At 39.4% G+C, this 21997-nt stretch overlaps 2 protein-coding genes across 5 annotated transcripts; both read left to right on the top strand.

Moving 5' to 3' along the window:
• The first annotated feature begins 1786 nt into the window (after positions 1-1786).
• LOC124149237 (extensin-like) lies at positions 1787-2260 on the top strand. Its single transcript, XM_046520693.2, has one exon. The coding sequence runs from the start codon at positions 1787-1789 to the stop codon at positions 2258-2260; it is 474 nt and encodes a 157-aa protein (XP_046376649.2).
• A 253-nt stretch (positions 2261-2513) lies between these two features.
• Positions 2514-20586, top strand: LOC124149229 (galactoside alpha-(1,2)-fucosyltransferase 1-like). Of its 4 annotated transcripts, XM_046520678.2 has the most exons (4): positions 11059-11207; positions 11875-12189; positions 15832-15907; positions 19615-20586. In XM_046520678.2, the coding sequence occupies exons 3-4, from the start codon at positions 15874-15876 to the stop codon at positions 20568-20570; spliced, it is 990 nt and encodes a 329-aa protein (XP_046376634.1). In that variant the 5' UTR covers positions 11059-11207; positions 11875-12189; positions 15832-15873; the 3' UTR covers positions 20571-20586. The 4 variants fall into 4 exon arrangements, with proteins under 4 accessions (XP_046376636.1, XP_046376634.1, XP_046376635.1 ...); XM_046520680.2 differs by lacking the exons at positions 11059-11207; positions 11875-12189 and adding an exon at positions 2514-2583; XM_046520679.2 differs by lacking the exon at positions 11059-11207 and having other exon boundaries at positions 11751-12189.
• Positions 20587-21997: the final 1411 nt, after the last annotated feature.

The raw sequence follows: 21997 nt of genomic DNA, 5'->3' as shown, positions 1-21997 counted from the left end.
ACTTTCTATTATTTGTAAAACCTGTGACTAAATTTATTTTTTCCAGTATTTTATTTTTTAAAATGGTTGGTTCCTAAGAGTGGCTTGGTACAAATCTACCTTAAACTGACACCGGCCATGTCAGAGAACTAATCTGATATGTATCGGAGATGTGTTCACAAATATATTTATCACACCTGTGAACACACGTGAATATCCGGCTTGGAATAGGCCTTCAGCTACCCATGCTTTTCGTAGACAGGATCGGGTGGTCAGGCTCGCTGACTTGGTTGATGCAAGTGATCGTATCCCAATTACGTGGATCGATGCTCATGATTTCAATTAGTGGATTGCCTGGTCCAGACTCGATTATTTACAGAATACCGTCATATAGCTGGTATGTTACACAGTGCGGTGTTAAACAACAAACAAACAAACAAACAAACACTTGTGAAAAACTCATTGTTGAAAAACAAATTGAGCATACAATTTACATTTTAAAATGTAATGAAATTAGTTTTTACATGGACCTCAACAGCAACACACTGAGTCTCCAATAATGCCCATGCTGTACAATCGTAATTTAATTGGCTTTAATCTTTGCTTTGTATGCATTTGGTTTTCCACACGTAAATAGGCTTATCTGCCATTAAGAGTCCACATGGTATCAACTGTTATGCTGCTTCGTTTATGTATTAATCAGAATTTTAGCACTATTCTATGCTAATGTTGTTTTTCGGATTTACAAACACATTTATAGTAACGACTTGAAATAATGTAGCCAAAAAGGGGGGGGGGGGGGGGGGGGGGGGGGCATCTGTTTCATGAGTAAAAACACATTCTAGTTATATTTAAATTTATTTTGCCAAATGAAAAGTGCTTAGGCGCAATCGAGTCATCTTTATTACGAGTTGCCCTTGACTTTGATATACAGGTGTAGAGTTTCTGTCCTTTTATAAAACAAATCCATGGGAATTTATCGGGTTTTTTTAAATTTTGGTATTTCCGTATTTGTTGCAATTTATGCCCCAAAATGAAAAAGATCAGGTGGTGCTTAATAAAGGCTGATATATATATATATATATATATCTTCCAAATTCACCGGAGACCACATTTCCGAGAAAACATTAAAATCGGGTAGTTCACTGTTTCAAATACTGATAACAAATACTATGGAGGTAAGTCAACACTTCGTGCTATCTTTAATACAAACATGGCGTCTGTTGCTTTTTCCACTAACATTTAATTGCTATTGTGAATATTCAACAGGTATGGTATTCTTTGTAATTGTTCTTTTATGTTGTTGGCCGCACTTTAAATGCAGCTAATAATTATTTTGCATACTTTAGTCAGTGTATTTCTGTGTAACATTACTCCCCTCTACATTGACAGAGACCGATATAGTCCACGACACTGGTTGTCATGGCGGTTGCTATGAGTCCGTCAGTCCACGACAGGAATGAGCAGCACTCAATGTGACTCACCCAAGCCTGTCACACACGTCTACACCTCTACATCGAACTAATGCTATTTTGAGCTACTGAGTGTGTATTAACGGCGAATTATATGATCAGTAATTTCATTTGGCTGACACGGCATTTTGACCCGTGTTTATATACCGAAACACTTTGAAAACGTATATTCGATTTCTTTTGTAATATTTGGCAAAATGGCCAGAAAAATAAACTTAAGTAGTTCTGGGTATTCAGGTTTGACTGCTCACAGGCTACATTGTCATGTGTGGAGTATTTCAGACTCCGACATAAAACAGCATTCATTCAGATCATCTGGATAGGTTTCTTGAGAAATGGCAATTGTTCTGCTTAACTTCGTCACAATCACCAACCCTTACCCCCCCAACCTCACCCCATCCTTCATTTACCCCACCTTCCCACCCCCACCAGTCTCCCACAACTACCAACCCCCTACCTACCCACCAACACCCTTCATCTATCACCCCACAACTACCAACCCCCTACCTACCCACCAACACCCTTCATCTATCACCCCCACCACAACCAGACTCCAACAACTACCAACCCCCTACCTACCCACCAACACCCTTCATCTATCACCCCACAACTACCAACCCCCTACCTACCCACCAACACCCTTCATCTATCACCCCCACCACCACCAGTCTCCAACAACTACCAACCCACCAACACCCATCATCTATCACTCCACAACTACCAACCCCCTACCTACCCACCAATGCCCTTCATCTATCAGATTCAGATACTGCAGTAATCTAGACTTGCATGGGCTGTTTTGCATATAGTTGTTTTCGAGTCTGTGTGGCAGACTAAAGCTCCTATTGCAGGCCCATGCACCAGTCCACGAGCTACCCTTATCCTTGCACAATCCCAACCAATATGCGCTAATCCTACCACGTGACACCAGTATTTATTTTTTTTGCCTGGAGAACAAGTTTGAACGTTTCATTCACCACGATAGACATGTTATTGATGACCGTGTAACGTGTCTGCCCAGACAGGTAGGGCAAAGACACAGCTTGCGGTACCCCTAGTGACGACCTGGTAGTGTAAACATTTCCAGGTATCAAGCAGTATAGATTTTCCCATGCCCAGGGTACACTTCCCGGTAAGTGATTATTGAGTTTATAATCCATTTGTAATTGAAGATGGACTGACAGGTATTGAGTTTATAATCCATTTGCAATTGAAGATGGACAGACAGGTATTGAGTTTATAATCCATTTCCAATTGAAGATGGACTGACAGGTATTGAGTTTATAATCCATTTGCAATTGAAGATGGACAGACAGGTATTGAGTTTATAATCCATTTCCAATTGAAGATGGACAGACAGGTATTGAGTTTATAATCCATTTGCAATTGAAGATGGACAGACAGGTATTGAGTTTATAATCCATTTGCAATTGAAGATGGACAGACAGGTATTGAGTTTATAATCCATTTCCAATTGAAGATGGACAGACAGGTATTGAGTTTATAATCCATTTGCAATTGAAGATGGACAGACAGGTATGAGTATAATCCATTTGCAATTGAAGATGGACAGACAGGTATTGAGTTTATAATCCATTTCCAATTGAAGATGGACAGACAGGTATTGAGTTTATAATCCATTTGCAATTGAAGATGGACAGACAGGTATGAGTATAATCCATTTGCAATTGAAGATGGACAGACAGGTATTGAGTTTATAATCCATTTGCAATTGAAGATGGACAGACAGGTATTGAGTTTATAATCCATTTGCAATTGAAGATGGACTGACAGGTATTGAATTTATAATCCATATGCAATTGAAGATGGACTGACAGGTATTGAGTTTATAATCCATTTCCAATTGAAGATGGACCGACAGGTATTGAGTTAATAATCCATTTGCAAATGAAGATGGACCGACAGGTAATGAGTTTATAATCCATTTGCAATTGAAGATGGACAGAGAGGTATTGAGTTTATAATCCATTTGCAGAGAGAGAGGGCGAGCAGATTTACTTGCAATTAACTACTCAAACAATGTACTACATTGACCAGTATACTTTGTTATGTTATCATCATAAAATGTACAATCAATTGAGAAGTAACATTCACTTATATACAAGCTTAGGGGTTCACTCCCATTATGACTACTAAAAGTGATAAAATGAGCCCACCTCTGGAACAATGGATTACTCCCGTCGGCATGTGTACTCTGCCAATATACACAAGTAGAGATTGCTGCAGAGCATCAATTGTTCCCCGCCATATAATGTCATATACAGAAGAATGAAGTGTAAGGATTGTAAGCAATGGGAGGAGAGGATTCGTGTAAAGTACAAATTGGTTGTTATTAATCTAGTTATCTTTGGAAAGCACAATGAAAGAAACAGTGTCTTTAAATGGTCAGCTCAAGGAACACCAAGGCAAGAAAACACATAACTGGGCCTGTCAGGCAGAACTTGGTATATACACACTATTAGTACCAGTAATATATAAAATAATTGATTACAAGTCTTATATAGATAACACAAGAAATGTCATTCTTAAACATGCTTTGGCAGCAAATATAAAATCTTTCTGGTCAAAATGTTGGCTAGTTTAAAAAACAACAACAGACTTTTGAAATAGTAAACACAAAAAATGTAATGAATCCACTGCAAATAAACTTCAGTCCACATGTACACATATCTTCACGCATTCATTAAGGGATTCCCATTTATCCAACAGCAAGTTAAGAACATACAGGTTGGTCAAATCATCTGTAAATTTTGAAAATTATCTTGCATAATGTAAAAACAAAGCTCATAGGTCACATTTCTCAAAACTTCGTTTAAGTAATCACAAACTAAAAATTGAAACTGGTATATATACAAAAACACCAACCCCGCTGGTACAACGTCTCTGTGAAACATGTGATGGCTTACAAGATGAGCAACATTATGCACTGCCTTGTATAAAATACAACCAAGAAAGAGAATCACAAATAATCCTCAATCATGATAAAGAATTGTTAAAAAGGAACAATTGTTAATAATTTTTACAAACAGTTATCCAGAAACAATTCCAAATATCGGTTATCATATCTACAATTATAAACAAATTCCTTGTATGTTCAACATTACTATAGTTTGCACAATTCTCAAAGTGTTTCCATATCATTATAATACACTTGTTTTAAAACAAAATTGTTATAATGTACCTCCTTTGCAATTGGAATGTATCTCTGTATTTGCACTTATTATGCATTTTGAAGTTTGTGATAGTGTAATACTGCCACTGTTTCTTCATGGAATGTTACGCAATACATATCTCATCTTAAACATCTTTGTTGTATGATAGTTTGTTACAGTTGTGGGGGCACGGTTTGCCCAATCGCCTAAGGCTATGGAGAGTTGTGTCCCTTGGGCACTACAGAAACCTATGACAGTGTGTTCGAATCCCGGTTCGCCCCGATTATGTAGTCAGCACTATACCCGTGCTCGTGGGTTTCACCAAAGTGGTGAATGTCTAAGACCTGCATCAATTCGGGCTTTCCTCCCACATCAAGTTGACACGTGGTGATATTAGTGGAATACTATTCAAAGTGGCGTTAAACCTAACTCACTCATGACTCTTGTGTACGGTTCCGTTTGGTTTACTTGGTTTATGTTGTGATTACTTCCGGTTTAGATTTGATTTGAAGATTTGAGGTATGTTTAGAAGAATGTTAGTATGTTCAACCATAGTGAATATATCATGCAACCGTATTATTTTTTGGAAATAAATTGCAAACTATAGTCCAACCTGTTGATTTCCTATATATCCAGAAGCAAAACACATATACGTTTGAATAATCTTAAAGTTGCAATAGCAGTGTGAAGGGAGAAAAATTGAGTGCGCGTTACATGCTGTGAATTCCTTGCTGGCTGCCTGAATAACATACGACACATTGCAAAGGTAGTGCGCAATAGAGCTATTCTGGTAAGGGAGATAATCACTCATTCTCAGCGATACAGCTTGAATAAGATACGATGTATAGCATTGCAAGGTCAGTGCGTGATACAGCTATATACTACGCCAAAAGCTAAAGGAGATAATCGCTGCGCAATAGTTTATTCTTACAAAATATAAACCGGTTAACTTTAGCGACAGGAGATATATATCCCTGAACATTTTTACAGCAAAATGAACAAATTGCATCGATTGTCTATATTAAGAAACATGACTAAATCACAGAATGTGACAGGCGGTTGGTTAAAACAGGTCCGAATCGTCAAAGGCGCCGTGATTCGCTGTGCAGAGTTGCGTCCCTTGGGCACGCCAGAAACCTATGATTGTGGGTTTTGAATCCCGGTTCGCCCCAATTATGTTTCTAGGTTTGTCAGCACTATACCCGTGCTCGTGGGTTTCACCGAAGTGGTAAACGTCTGAGACCTGCATCACTTCGGGCTTTCCTCCCACATTAAGCTGACACGCCGCGATATGACTGGAATACTGTTAAAAGCGGCGTTAAACCCAACTCACTCACTCACTATTTGTAATGGGTATCTGAAAAGTCTATGGGACTTTATTGCACACGCATTTCCTTTTTTTATACAAATGCCTATAACAGTCATATTTAGTCTACTTTCTCTTCAAGTTCTCGATAATTTGTTCATTTTTAGGTTTATTTTAACCCTGAATTGCATGACATTTGTCAGAAAGTTGACAGCAATGATTGGAGGGCAACAATGCACACGTGCCGGGTGATCACATCACTTAGCGGGACTATGCGGCCTGAATAGGCTACAGCTCTCATTTACTGCGGAAGAACCATGTTTATCAAATTCAATATGTAAGGGAGGTAATCACATTGTAGTGGTGTAAGAATTAAACAGGGTGGAATTGAAACTAATATTGTTTTAAACATGCCTGTGTTGATTAAACATCCCTATGGGGGAAACACTGACCCAGTTTCTATGTGGTGAGATATAAGCACTTTTGGACAGTGTGAATAATTGACGTGTCAGGCTACAGAAGTAAATATATTTCCATTAGGGAGGTAACTCTAAAAATGAAATAGGGTTCATGTTTAAAAATAACAAACGCACTCGCAGCGTTGTGGGTTTCAATTTTTACTCTATCTGCATGTCTCCATGGCAAAATCTTTTTCATTATAAATAATACTACAATATTGTAGCTATTACTTTGAAAAGATTAATTAAGAAAAAATATTAATAACTTTACCACTGTAAATATATCAATGTCAACAGTGCCATGCATACCACTATGATCGTGTCAACTTAATACCCCATGTTCCTTGAAATTTAAAACAATAAATGTTTCAGGAAGTCCTTGTTGTGAAAATATATAACTAGTTTTATTTTCATATTGTTTGTTTTCTACTTTTATGTTACATAAATATTTAAATTGAAATCTGCCATATTCTCATTCCTGATGCTGAAGGAACCACATGCAAATTATCTTCTGGGTTACGCATGGGCGCTGTATGACAGTACAGGTATACTTGCGCGTCGACCCGTGAAGATTCCGGGGTAGAATAGGTCTTCAGCAACCGATACTTGCGGTAAAAGGCGACTATGCTCGTCGTAAAAGGCGACTTTCGGGATCGGGTGGTCAGGCTCGCTGACTTGGTTGATACATGCTATCGATCCCAATTGCGTTGGTCGATACTCATGATGTCAATCACTGGATTGTCTGGTCCAGACTCGATTATTTTACAGACCGCCGTCATATAGCTGGAATATTGCTGAGTGCGGCGTTAAACAACAAACAAACAAACAACTTGCGCGTCAATCTGTAGGTATGCTACAACATTTATTTCCGCCGTGTTGATCCTCTGGATCAAAGTTACCGTGTATTTGTTTAAATCTAAATGCCATGTTACCAACTTGTCCCCAGTTTAACGAATGAGCCGTAAACAAGAAGACCGTCAGACGGTAGCAGAAAGAAATATATATATTGACTCAGGAAGCCTACGTCAGTTCTGGGTTTTTTTGCGTACAGCTATGTTTTCTTTCGGTCAACAAAAGCTGTCAGAGCGTATCTCGGGACACAAACATAACATTTACCTCCTTAGCAACAGCTTCCTTAGCAACAAGGGTCATTGGTTTTACATGCTGATATTGATTACACGGATTCGCGGAATCACAATGGCTGCAAATGTTTGAAGGTGCACGCGTAAATCGTGGGTATTATTTGATTTCTACGTGCAAATATCTGATTTGCTTTTTAGGCCAGTCTCGTAAATCACGCGTAATCGTGTGACAGCTGATTCAATGTGAACACCTATTTCATAATTATCTTTGATTGATTTTGTCCATATTGAAAGATTTTAACTATGGTCGCTTTCATTATTTAAATTATCCTTCCCTGAAGATAGAGGATAGCACACAGACGAACGCATGTTTGCTCATTATAAGGGTATGGTTCGTTGACTTTCTTGAAAGGGTTGAAATGGGAGCTCGAGTTCGATTCGGGTCGAGACACCACTCGAGTTGTAGACGAAACCTCGAGAGAGTTACCTCCCTTCTGCAAGACAACATGGCGCCGTTGGCTTTGTCGGATCCCATGTATAGTCATCTGAGGACAAATGTAAAACTGTATTCTCTCTCTGTGGAATACAGTTGTCTTCTGAAAGCGGTACCGCTTCAACGATGAGAAACCATGTCAAGATGAAGCACCGATGCTGATCGACAGTTCAGCATCGTCAAATGCAAAACAATCGACTCTCCTCAACTTCACGAGAAGGTATAAACATAATAAAAACTAAATTACACAAGATTGGCGATAATAAAGGCACATGTTTTATTGTTCAACTAAATACCTGTAATAACGACCTTATTATACCAACTGTGTTCACAATCATGGCGAATTGTTATTGTTGTGGCGAATTGCTATGACGCCAAACGTTATGGCGTTTTATGATCGCAATGTGTATTAAAAAGCGAGAGTTAGGGAAGTAACTCGCTTAGCAGAGGTACCACTGTACATGACCAACGCACACAACAACACAAGACCTGAGTAAACAGACAGTCTGTTTATTGGACAGCCACAGAATCAATATATACTCATTCACAATAGAAGTGTTTACAATAAATTATTAGAGCGTGTTTACCATCAGTTATAGAAGATCATATATGCGAAGAACTTTGGATTAACATAATATAGTGAGTGAGTGAGTTGGATTTAACGCCGCTTTTAACAGTATTCCAGTTATATCGCGGCGTGTCAGCTTAATGTGGGAGGAAAGCCCGAAGCGATGCAGGTCTCAGACGTTTACCACTTCGGTGAAACCCACGAGCACGGGTATGGTGCTGACAAACCTAGAAACATAATCGGGGCGAACCGGGATTCGAACCCACAATCATAGGTTTCTGGCGTGCCCAAGGGACGCAACTCTGCACAGCGAATCACGGCGCATTAGACGACTGGGCCACCCGTGCCCCCGAACATAATAGAGAATAATTACACAAGATACATACTACATTTGTCACGATACATATTGCAAGGTACACAACGTAACACAACAGTTCACGTATAATTGAATATAGCACACCCGACACACTCCAACTAATACACTTCCCGAGTGCATTCACACAAAATACATTCCAATTCCGCCACAATACATATTCGAGGTGGTAAACAACTTAAGCAAGTTAACAGAATTGACATAATCTATACACAGAAGTAGTACAATTGGTATATTTACATTGCGTTCACATGAAGTTTATGCAAGGCAGAAGTAAAGATCATTTCATAAATAAATTGTGGACTTTTATCATTTGAGGCCATGTCGCTGTGGAAGATAGTCAACCAGAGGCGAAAGAGAGACTTTCCATACTTTCTTAGTATGGGATTAGTCTTAGGATTATGCCAGGAAAGAGAACTGTGGAAGAGAGAACGTTCTCAACACTGGTGGAACAATGTCGTCAAACGATCCTTTGATGATAAACTGTGGATCGATAACTTTCGCATGACACGCGAAACATGTTATGTTCTTTGCAAGGAACTACAACCGTATTTTCCTGCACAGGATTTCATATGCTTACGTAAGCAAATAGAGAATCTGTTCACATGACCAGAAATACTCCAGGAGCATTTCTACTTATGAGTAAATATACTTTTACTAGACCTCATCAGGTGTAGCAAATATACTTTTACTCATGCCTCTTTACTCCTAGAGTATATTTACTCACGTAAGCAAATACGTTCACATGCCACCATATGTAACTTTACTTATGAAAGTATATATACTCACATAAGTAAAAGTGTCCGTGTGAATGGGGCTTAAGATTTGCACACAAGTACAGCAAGGCCGTAGTTAACTTTTTTGACAGGGGCGGGGGCAAATATTTGTACAAGTATCACTTGTCCCCAACTTGATTCAAATAAAACTGTTTTCTATATTAAAAAATCCAGGGGTGGATGGGGGGTGGTTATACGTGGTGATTTGATAAGCGTGGGTGATAAACAGCTGTACATAAAGATACAGGTATTAACGCTTTGCCTTTGTTTGCCTAGCGCTCTCTTTCTGCGACTTTTGTCTGTTTTTCTATATGTATTGAGTGAGTGAGTGATTGAGTATGGTTTTACGCCGCTTTTAGCAATATTCCAGCAATATCACGGCGGGGGACACCAGAAATGGGCTTCACACATCGTACCCATGTCGGGAATCGAACCCGGGTCTTCGGCGTGACGAGCGAACGCTTTAACCACTAGGCTACCCGACCACCCCTATATGTATTGAGACCAGTTTGGGAAAACTTTTTTGTGCTAAAATTCTTTTGAAGTTAGTTGTATGTTTGTAATATTTAGATCCAGGCGTACCTTTACTGTCAATTCCGATGTTAGTTTGACTCCCCATTATATTGGTTCAAACATGCATGATTAATTATAATTTGTTTGTATTTGTTGTGTCATATTTCAAAGCAATTAAAGAAAGTTTATGGTCACATTTCAAAGTTTCTATAGTTATTAAAATTTCATAAAAGTATATATTTTTTCGTACTTATTTGCCAGATTATGAGCTGAACATACGTGCACCCGAGCAGGCGTGAGTATTGACCTGCGGGTACAAATGTAAAGCGCTCGCACCCGACGCCATCATGTCATTTCGCCTTTCATCGCGGAATCGATTACAATCGTAATCTGAATTCAAAATGGCCGAAGGTGTGCCTTTCATGTGAGGTGAGAATTGCCTTTGGTCTGTATCATATTATTCCGACCCCAATACGGGCGGGTATTGACGTATTCGTGCGTGAGATCATGATACTATCTACTAGTTAGCGCCGGGCACAACCACCCCGTTATAACGGAACGCATTGTCAATACGCCCACTGACCGGCCCAGCTTGGCTGAACAGACTTCTCTATTCTTGTATGAAATGGTCAAGTTCTGTTCGAACAAGACGATTTCAATCAGTGGCTATACTTGCTAACAGAAGAACCAGTGTGAACACTCAGTATTAGGATCATCACGTGTGTGTGTGTGTGTGTGTGTGTGTGTGTGTGTGGCTGCTTGTACTAGTCCGATTTATAGTGCAAGCCCACTGAGATACCATGCCGTAGTTTAACATGAATACCCCACTCAGATACAGTATACTGACTAAGAGCCCACCAATCCTTGTTTCAGTTTGCCGAGCGTCAGTAACAACAAGTACCATCTTTTAACGGGTTTTTTGGTATGACGCGACCGGGGATCGAACCCCAGACCTTCCGCTCTCTGGGCGGACGCTCTACCACTACCACCCTGGAGGTGGTCATATGTTTAACTGTAAGTACTGTTCGGATTGTTGCCCCTGGGGTAACCGGATGCGCTGACCATGAGTTTGTTTCCCAGATTCGGCCCGATTGTGACCCATAACCCGGCTTGCACTATAAAAAATAGTCTGGAAGGTAATCACGGGAATCACGCACGAATACGTAGTTAGCGTTGGGCGTCTCAACGTGTGTGATTCCCGTGATTACCTTCCAGACTATTTTTTATAGTGCAAGGCGGGTTATGGTTTTCGGAAAAAGGGATGGGTCACAATCGGGCCGAATCTGGGAAACAACCTCATGGTCAGCGTGATTCCCGTGCAACTTTTGAGTTGAATTGATTGGTTCAACTGTGTCATATGGCCCTGTGATGCAGGGGTAGCATTATGCAGATGGCTGTTACAATGAATGCTCGTTCCACCCGTGACGAACAGGTCTGGTTGTTGATGAAATATAGTGATAGCTAAATAGACAAATTTTTTATTCATGCACCGATTGTCTTTAAATGTAATATCCAGTTATGTATGACTGTTTAATAATCTCATACCAACTTTGACTGGAGTAGGTCCTATAGTTTTTCAGATATTACATGTAGTAAACGTCGGTACTTTAAATTACCTTCCAGACTATACCTGATCAATCATTTTATCAGCACGTTTTTTTTCAATTAAATCTCGCCGCAGATTATTTGGAATTACAGTCGTCCCAACCCGAAACCCAACCCTACCCTTGCATGACGCCGGCCCATTCCAAACTGGTCTGACTGTCGATATTCTCGACCGCACCCGGAAGCAGTCATCCGAGAACAATTTCACGGGTTGACTCGCGATCCTGCAAATCACCGTCTGAACCACCACGAGAAGTTGATCTACACTCTACTCGCGTAAACACGAGCGACCTCATTTTGTGGACCATCACAACCTCACTACATCCTCATTCAAATCGAAAGACCCGTGCGTGAAAGCGCAACGATCCGATGTCGCCCAACCTGGATGTGGGTAGGTATATGTACATTGTGAGAAAATAGGTTACTCAAACATCGCGTGTACTGTAACCCCATTTGTATTTAAACTAAACTGTAACAATTGGATTAGAATATTCCTTCCACTGAAAGTTATATATACCATACATATTAACTGCCCATCTTCCCTGTCTTCGGAAATGACTTGCGAACATGTGCAACGTAGTGTCGCCTCTAAATCTTCGTTATAACGCGTTTAGCCTACGTTGTTTGAATCGCCCGAGGCTACAAAACCCAATCAAGCGCAGAAAGCTGAGGGTTTTGTATGTAACATGGAATCCGAACACGTCTCATTTGCTGGTGGCAATCAAAATATTTCAGGTTGGAAAGGCTCGAGTTTCACAACTGTGTAGACACAAACCTTTAATCTTATTCTTCATCAATTGTGTGAGGACGCTATAGTTGTGTCATTCCGTTATTTATTCATGTGTACTCATTAACACTTCCGCGTTTTGATGCGTGCTTGTGTTGCGATAGGCAGTCGCTGTAAGGAGTGATACGTCCACTATTAACATTTAGTCCATGACACAGACCGTCATCTGCTTTTCAGCCCACATACGCTGTATCGATGTTTGATGAGCATGTACCCCGTCAGCATCATTTGTTTGGAAACCAAAACATACGTGTCGAATGGACGTAACCGTCTCAACTCGTATATATGTTACTTTTTTATAACTTCACGATTTATTTGGAAGCATAACGATATCAGTTATTCTGTATATGATATCATTTTCTGTTTGGTAGTGTGTTTAGCAGGCATGTGGGACACACAACTACCCCACCCCAACCAAGCCTACACACTTTTTGGCACCGATTTTTATAATATGCGTATACGTTTAGATTTAGTGGTATGCTTTCAGTGTTGTCTTTTGACTTGTCTCTCATGAAGATTCTGAATCAGTGCCATTGGTTTGTTTGTCTGTTGTTTAACGCTACACTCAGCAATATTCCAGCTATATGACGGCGGTCTGTAAATAATCGAGTCTGGACCAGACAATCCAGTGGTTGATATCATGAGCATCTATCCACACAACTGGGATCGGTGACATACATCAACCAAGTCAGCGCGCCTGACCACCCGATCCCGTTAGTCGCTTCTTGCGTAGTGTCATTGGTGACAATGAGGCTGGCCCGTTCTGGGCATGTCAGCACCCAGACCATCAATGATCGAGGGTTTCACCAGAGTTTAATTTCGAACGTGTGTATTTTGAAGCTAGCTGCTTGACGTCGGACGTAACAGAGACGCTACGTGTGCACAGGTTCATCACAATTGTAAGGTCAGATGTTGAGAGCAATACAAAGCATGGCGTAGTCTCCATAAATAATATAAATAGTATTATTTGATCAGGAAATTAAAGTTCAAGTGACGTGATGCAGCCTTTCTGTAACGCTAATTGTTAAAATTCAACAGTGAATGTGTCAGTGTACCTAAACAATAAGAAACATACTAAAGAATTACCATCATTGGGTTTTTTGGTTTTCGGTTCCGCCGACCGTAAATATCAGGAAAACAGAAGAAGAGAAACTCTGTTGAGAGTTTGTTTACGACTGAGTCTGAATACCCCACTCAGCAATACAATCTATCACAAATTGTTCTCATGCACACCCCGACACAAGATATTAAACTCACCAGGACAGCATATGTTTGAATAATTGTTCAGGAACACAGCCATAATATTGTCTTATAATTATTTTTTTTAATATTTAAAGACCATATGTTCACAAAAACAATCAGAATTGAGAATGCTTTATCTTCCGTTTTTCGACCACCGACTTAAAGTTTTTAGAGAAAAATATCTGTAAGTCAACTAATATAAAAAGCCGAACTTGTCACAGCTTACAAACAAAGTATAAGGAAATATCAGTTGCAAAAGTCGATTTTAAAAAGCCAACTTGATTTATTAAGTTGATAATATCTGATTGTTTTACAAACGAGAGATGTGTAAATTATATATTTTATTTCCAATAAGACATAATTTTGACATCGACAAGCAAGAACTCACACATAGTAAGATGTACGGCGATGCCACGACAGATGTGCGAGATGTGTTGTATTAAATGTCGATACATCGATCGCGTTTATGTTCACCTGTGTGTGAGATCTTCATAGTCGATCTGATATATCACCTGGCTGGGGGCTCAGTCGTCTAATGTGAGTTGAAATGGAATTTAACGTCGCGTTTGAGATTATTTCACTTTTATAGCGATCCCATATATGTCGTTCAACATGGCGACTGATGTTATGTATTTTGACGCCAGTTAATGTTGTGTAAGGTGAACTAGCAGGCCCAGACCCAGGATGGATGCCTCCGAGATGACCTGGGTTTGAAGTCAACCGAGTGTGATTCTGAATGAGTCACTCGTCGTCTCTCGTGATAAGGGAGCCTAGCCGCATGTTTTCAATCCATCGAAATTGTCCTTGATAGTGGTTTTTGTGACGGGTTGTATGCTTGTATGTGGTGTTAACCATGATAACATTATTAAGGGAGTATCCATTTGATTTGAAAGGAGGGATGGGGAATTTATTTTGAAAACAATCTCTATTTTTTCCAGCTTTACCATCAAACTATTTATTTATTGAGCAACATCAAACAATCTATTCGTTTTCACTATTAACCACCACCACCACCACCATTCGATTCATGTGTACTAACAGACAGGTGTAAAACAAATAACACGTAACAAAAGGGATGAATTGTGTAGGACACTTTAAAGGGATCCCCGTGCGCATGCTGATAACACCACCAGCATGTGTTTGTTTGTTTGTTGTTTACGCTGCACTCAGCAATATTCCAGCAATATGACGGCGGCCTGTAAATAATCGAGTCTTGACCAGACAGTCCAGTGATTGACATCATGAGCACCGATCCAGGCAATTAGGATACGATGAACTGTGTACGCCACCTGTCGCCCTTGGACAAGTTTTGTTTGTTTGTTTGGCAATATTCCAGCTATATGACGGCGTTATACACATAATCGGGTCTAGACCAGACAAAACGGATAAAAAAACAGTCCTTTCCAGATTAAAGATCCTTTAATAGCCTATGAATATGACACATATTTGAAAAATGTATAATTTATTCTTTTGTAACGATTGTGATGTTAACATGAAAAATAATTCCAATTATTTATCGCTTTTCAATATTCATATTTCGGTTGCTGTCAGGTTCGGAATTTCGATACCGAGTACAGGGGGGTAACTCTTAACGAGGACGAAAGACAACTCTTTCGAGAAAATTGAGCGGCACGCGTGCATGAATTTTTGCGGTCTCTCACTGTCCACTCAGTAGTTCAGTGCTTTCAGTGTCACAACTGGTTGATTGAGGGGATAAGGTAACCGCTTGTAATGCGTATGCATACAGTTTTCGCATTTACTGTTTGATTGGCTTTCTAGAAGTTGGTGAGTAAGTAAGAAAACGTAGGACTTTATGGATAACGACTTCTGGTATTTTGCATATACCTCGTCAGGTTGCATGTTAATGTAGCTGTTAATTCTAAAAATGACCCAAGACCTAACTCCGGCCTCTCATTTAGAAATGGGAACTGGAATACTAAGTAACTGGGCTCTTGTCAGTTATTGTAAGTATTACATACTCATCAAACTTTTTTTTCTTCTCAGGCGCTGAGATATTGCAGTACTTGACACTTCAGGCCTAGCGTCATGCATATCCAACGATACTTGAATACAAGGGGAGGTAAGTAATGACAAACATGATTTACAAAGCAGCTGAAACGGTTTGCAGCAAAGCGTCGCTTCTATAGAGAACTTATATAGACTCCCTGGTTGAAGGCAAAAGTAATGGGATAATTTAATGGGACAAGAAAGCGTGTAAAATTTACACTTTTCCAGCCAAACCCAATCTTGATCTATATAGTTTTTCAACATCACTTCGATGATGTTGAGTATAATACCTCCACATGCTGAGCGGAAGGTCGGTGGTTCGGTCTCCGGTCGCGTCATACCAAACAACTTTAAAAGGGATGGTACTTGTTTTTTTCTGCATGGCGGTCCGCAATACGGGGATAAAACAAGGACTGAACGCTCAGACATCTATCATCGCAATGGGCGATCTTTTTCAATTTATCTTCCCTTCACTAACCCACTAGGTGCGCTGACCCGGACGGTCCAACCTTAAACTGACGGCGCATGTGGTATGCGCGATACGAGCACTACATGTTACTATGACGCCTATAGACAGTTAACTAGTATAACCTTCACCTTTGTCGGCAACGGTCACGCTTGTGTGTGGACAGCATATCTTTTCGCCTAAACAATGATTTATCTATTGCCATGTCCGGAAATAGATGTTCCTTGATTTAATGATATATCAGAGATGGCCACGACTGATTATATTGTATAGTTATCCACTAGATAGGCGTTCGAAGCGATGCGGTGAGATCAGCTGATCGTTCATCCCAGGTCGCTTTGTTGACGTTTTGCAATCGGTACTGAAAGTGTTGCCCTTGATGTATGAATATGAAAATTAAGTAGATTTTGTATACGTTCCAATATCTATGTTGTAGCATCGCCGAGCAGGCTACATCATATGCATGCATTTCAGTATGTACAACGGTGAGGCGATACGGTACGCGAAATGTGAAGGTATCATGCAACGTTGCCCGTAGCCTCAATGTTGTTAATATTGACAACAACACATTAAGTATTTGTCAGATATATAACAGAGGGGAATGAGGAATGTTCTCAAGAAATTGTAAGAGTAACAGGCACTGTAAAATTACGTCATAAACTAGATATCATGTTACAATGTTCAAAATATAAGAAATGGAAATCACTGAAATCTGTTTTGATGTTAAGGGTTAATTGGTGCATGTTTGTATACAAGGATTTTATGTATATGAACGGTATCTGTTTGTTGCCAAATACTACCATGATTATATTTCAATATGATCAATGAAAGATATATATTATTTTGGCCTTAAAAAAATTCAGACACAGAGGACCCTACATGTTAGTTAAAAATATATATTCAAGAGTATTTGTACAAACTACATTTTTTTTAAATAAAACAGTATATTCATACTAATTGCCAATCTCTAAAATGTTGATTGTATTAACAATGCAGTGTCTACATCCAGTTTGCATTGACAATAATCATATGATTGTGACACAGATAAAGCTGATTCTTAACTTCATTAGGCCTTGCTTTTTATGTTTCCTTGTTCTAAACTGATGTTACAAATTCCAACATAAACAAATTATTAATGTTTTTCTTTTTTCTCTTCACACCAAAAGATATCTTCATTGCACAATGACTCTAATTATTTTATTTAATATCTTGGCACACTTGTGCATGTCTACTAGTATTTGATTACACATGCATGACTTTTTAGCTGTCATCTGTTTCTGAACTGAATTTTATGCTGATAAAGATAAGTAACATAAAAAAGGGACTGGTATTCTTTCAGGTTTGGAGAATCAATCAATTCATAGTGAAAACATTTTTTATTTCTTACATAAGTTACTTTGATCTTGATAAGATCAAAATAGATACAAATTAAATTGAGGAGATTAAATTATGCAGTCTTATTCATTTCAGCCAGTCTGTCTAAAATCCGGTCCTATTTTTCAGGCAATAACAAATGAATGAAAATTTAAGAAAAAATATACCTTACCTGAGTGAATCAATCAATATGCATATTGACTGAAATGTTCAGTCAAAATACATATTGGGGCTGATTATTGACACTGACTGTAACATATGTAAGTATAATCTGTTATATGAAAAAACAAATAACATAAATAAATCCATTTATCTACATGGAATGACTGTGGGGTTCAATTTGCATTTATTTAACCATCAGAAGATTTGATGATAAACTTTCATATTCATATAAAAATCATATTTGCTATATGATAATAATATCTACAAAATATACTTTATACTACAGGTGTCTTGAAGTACTGTTGAATGAAAATCAGGATACTTAGATACAGCAGGATAGTGTGTTGGTTTGTATGGGAAATAATTTGTCAACATTTAAATAAATATAATGTTACTAAAACAAGAAGATAAAACTATGATTTAGTTCTATTTATGCATCATACACATTTTGTGGGGTAGTCAGTATGATTTGTTGTTTGTTGGGACACATCTCTGTAATTAACTACTATTTTAAGAGCATGAGTACCAGAATTCTGTAAGAAATGATGGATCAACTAATTAACACCTGTGATGACTCAGAGCACTTAATGGTGGGACACATGTTATAAGGGGCAGAATAATATGGGTAAATCTCTTATTTCAATGTATGATGACTGGTATGTACATGTATATTGCAACTAAGTAACTGAGTGCTTAGATCTAATAGATGCATGGCAGATGTTCATTTGGCCTATTTCTAAAAAAAAATTATAAATTCAAATATTCAGATGCAACTTTAATTTTGATATAAAAAGTAACATTTAAAATCAGTTGTTTTATTATTTTGAACGTTATTTCTTCGTAAAATATTTGTAAAGGCGCGGATGAATACTTACTATATAGATCATTGGTAAAGGCCTGTCAAAGTTGTCTGTGTGCTGCAAATGTTTGCGTATCACTAATTTTATTAAATTGAAGTCCATGGTATTATTTATTGAGATTTGAATGCTTGAATTGTTGTGGGAAATAACACAAAGGCTGATAAATAAAATGAGTTTGCATTATTTCATCGATGCAATATGTTAGCCCAGACTGAGAGAATGCCTCGCTGTTTTCTGACGTAGAAAATACCGTGGCAATATACCATTTTTCATGACGTTTTTCCCGCTATATTCCAAAGTGACAATTCGTCTTGTAGTTGAAGACTCAACAAATGTTGATATTATAAACTAATAATCACTACAAAATATGTGCTAGTTAAAAATATTCAGTTGTAAACGACCGTTTTTGAACGAAGGTGCAACAGGATAACTCTTTAGCTTGGCTCCGTCTCTACATGTCAGTAGTTGTCGCAGCGCGCATTGATCCGGGAACCAGACCGGAAGCGACAGTTTGGACCGTCGCTTATATCATTTCAAAAGGAGAGTTATTGCCCTTTGGAACAAAAAGATCAAGCTCCTTCCCAGCGCGCGACACCTTCGTTACACTCTCGGGAACATAGCGATAGTATAGAGAGCTCCGCGAATGGGCTATCGCTGGGAGGAGCTTGCAAAAAGATCGCCCATTGGGATACGATAACATGCATCAACCAAGTCAGCAAGTCTGACCACCCGATCCCGTCAGTCGTCTCTTACTACAAGCATAGCGGCTTTTACAGCACGCATGCTTTGCCGAAGACCTATTCTATCCCGGATCTTCATATGTCTGATCGCAACGTTAAACTCCATTTCACCTCGCCTTTAAGTGGATGGCGTCCATAATAAACTGTCGGAATAATTTCACTTTGGTTTGTGTTTCAGGTCGTTTAACACTGACGTCAATTTTGTGTGTTCTGCTTATCACCGTGCTCGCCTATGATGTTATGTTGGAGAACTTCGAGGCATTACGGTATAAATACCAGGCTCACAGGACAAGATACATCTGCTGCAATATGGTAGGCGGGCTCGGTAACCTACTGTTTCAATACGCATTCACGTTGGCCATGTCACGACGCTTTAACATGACAATGGTGTGTGAAACCGATCAAATTCACAAGTTACAACAGATCTTCACAGTCCCCGACTGTGCTAATGACTCCAAAGGCATCCGGCTGTGTTTTGGAGAACCCGCAATCAAAAACGAGTACAACATTGGCTATGATTCGAAAGTTGGAAATCTGCTGCTTAATAGTGACTCTCATTTTGAAGGCTATTTTCAATCCTGGTTATACTGGATAAAACATGAGAACGTCATCAGAAAACATTTAGCCATCAAATCCGACTTAAAGACATCAGCTAAAAACTACATCGACGCCTCTCTACAGGAACTCGGAATTAAAAACAGAACCGCGGTTTCACTTGTTGGAGTTCACGTTCGACGGGGCGACATGCTGAAAGGTTTGTTTCGTGATTACGGATATTCTGTAGCAACTGAGGAGTATTTCCACAAGGCTATGGCTTACGTCGAAAAAAGAGTTGCGAAACCGGTTGTGTTTGTTGTCAGTTCAAACGACATGGAATGGTCCCGAGCAGTTGTCAAGGAAACGAATGCAGTGTTCTTGGTGAACAACACAAGGGAGTTCGACTTTGCAGTGTTGTCGATGTGCGAGCACTTCATTATGTCCGTGGGAACATTCGGTTGGTGGGTAGGTTGGCATATTCAAGGAATGGTTATTTATTACTTAAAACCATTCCGACCAAACTCGGAGCTGTCTCGCGTGTTTACCAACGACTTTGTAACAACCTTTACCTACCCGAAATGGATCGGGATGAGCTAATATATGTATGAACGTGCATAATGAATGATGACATTGTTTTTGGCTTGGTGACCACCTCCATGGTCTTTAGGTAGAGCGTCCGCCCGGACAGCGAACGTCGAGGGTTCGATCCCCGGCCACGTCATACCAAAAGACGTTAAAAGATGGTACTTGTTGTTACCTGCCTAACGCTCGGCATTAAGGGTCTGAAACAAGGACTGGTCGGCTGGGAGTCGTATACTGTGTCTGAGTGGGGTATTCATGTTCAACTGCAGCATGGTATCTCAGTGGGCCAGAACTATAAGATCGGCATCAGTCCGGGCTGGTACAAGCAGCCACACATACACACACACACACGTACATGCATGTCTCTATAAAAGTGCAATAATCTTGGACGCGACGTTAAACCCCATTTCACCTCACCTTTTGGTTTGTTCCCGTTGGCGTCAGCGCTCCCATCTTAATCCGAGCCTTAACTTGAAAACCGTAGAATTGTTTTTAACGAAACTTGTCATGTGCATAGCTCATCAACTTTTTGCAATTTTGAAGTTTTTCTTAATAATATTTCGTAACGTTTCTATGGAAACAGACCGCCTCCGTGGTCTAGAAGTAGACCGTCCGCCCGGAGAGCGGAAGGTCCGGGGTTCGATCCCCGGCCGCGTCATACCAAAAGACCGTAAAAGATGGTACTTGTTGTTACCCTGTCTGGCGCTCGGCATTAAGGGGCTAAAAACAAGGACTGGTCGGATCGGAGTCAGTATACTGTGTCTGAGTGAGGTATTCATGTTAAACTGCGGCATGGTATCTCAGTGTGCTAGCACTATAAATCGGCATCAGTCCGGACTAGCACACACGCACACACACGCACACACACACACACACACACACGTGCATGCACGTCGTTATATTAGTGCAATAATCTTGGACGCGACGTTAAACCCCAATTTACCTCACCTTTTGGTTTGGTTTGTTCCCGTTGGCGTCAGCGCTCCCATCTTAATCCGAGCCTTAACTTGAAGACCGTAGAATTGTTTTCAACGAAACTTGGTATATGCATAGCTCATCAACTTTTTGCTATTTTGAAGTTTTTCTTAATATTATTTCGTAACGTTTCCATGGAAACAATTTGGTCCTAGTCATAAACAACTCAAGGCTTCGCTTCCGAGCCACTATCCTCAAACTAATGTATAGTTTTGCATGAAACTATTCATGTGCAGTGACCACATGCTCAACTAATTGCCCTTTTATATTTTTATATTATTTAGTTTTTTAACTTCTTGTGTTTCTCTCGGAGATATGTTTGTGTAAGTAAAAAGACATTCTAGTTCGATATTTTTCTGTTTAACTTAATATGTGATATTTAGCATGACTCTTCTCTGTCAATATGTTTATCAAAATGAAAAATGTGTTTATTTGTAAAGAATCTAGTCTGGACCGCCAACATATAG

The sequence above is a fragment of the Haliotis rufescens genome, unplaced genomic scaffold (assembly GCF_023055435.1).
Source record: "Haliotis rufescens isolate VD_foot unplaced genomic scaffold, xgHalRufe1.0.p SCAF_4, whole genome shotgun sequence".
Lineage (NCBI taxonomy): Eukaryota > Metazoa > Mollusca > Gastropoda > Lepetellida > Haliotidae > Haliotis > Haliotis rufescens.
The sequence above is the reverse complement of the archived record's forward strand: the minus strand, read 5'-3'. Positions and strand labels throughout refer to the sequence as shown.

Coding starts and splice junctions, on each gene's coding strand:
- LOC124149229 (XM_046520680.2), top strand. CDS start 15,874: ATGCATATCCAACGATACTTGAATACAAGGGGAG. Junction 15,908..19,614: donor ATACTTGAATACAAGGGGAG/GTAAGTAATGAC, acceptor TTTGTGTTTCAG/GTCGTTTAACACTGACGTCA.
- LOC124149237 (XM_046520693.2), top strand. CDS start 1,787: ATGGCAATTGTTCTGCTTAACTTCGTCACAATCACCAACCCTTACCCC.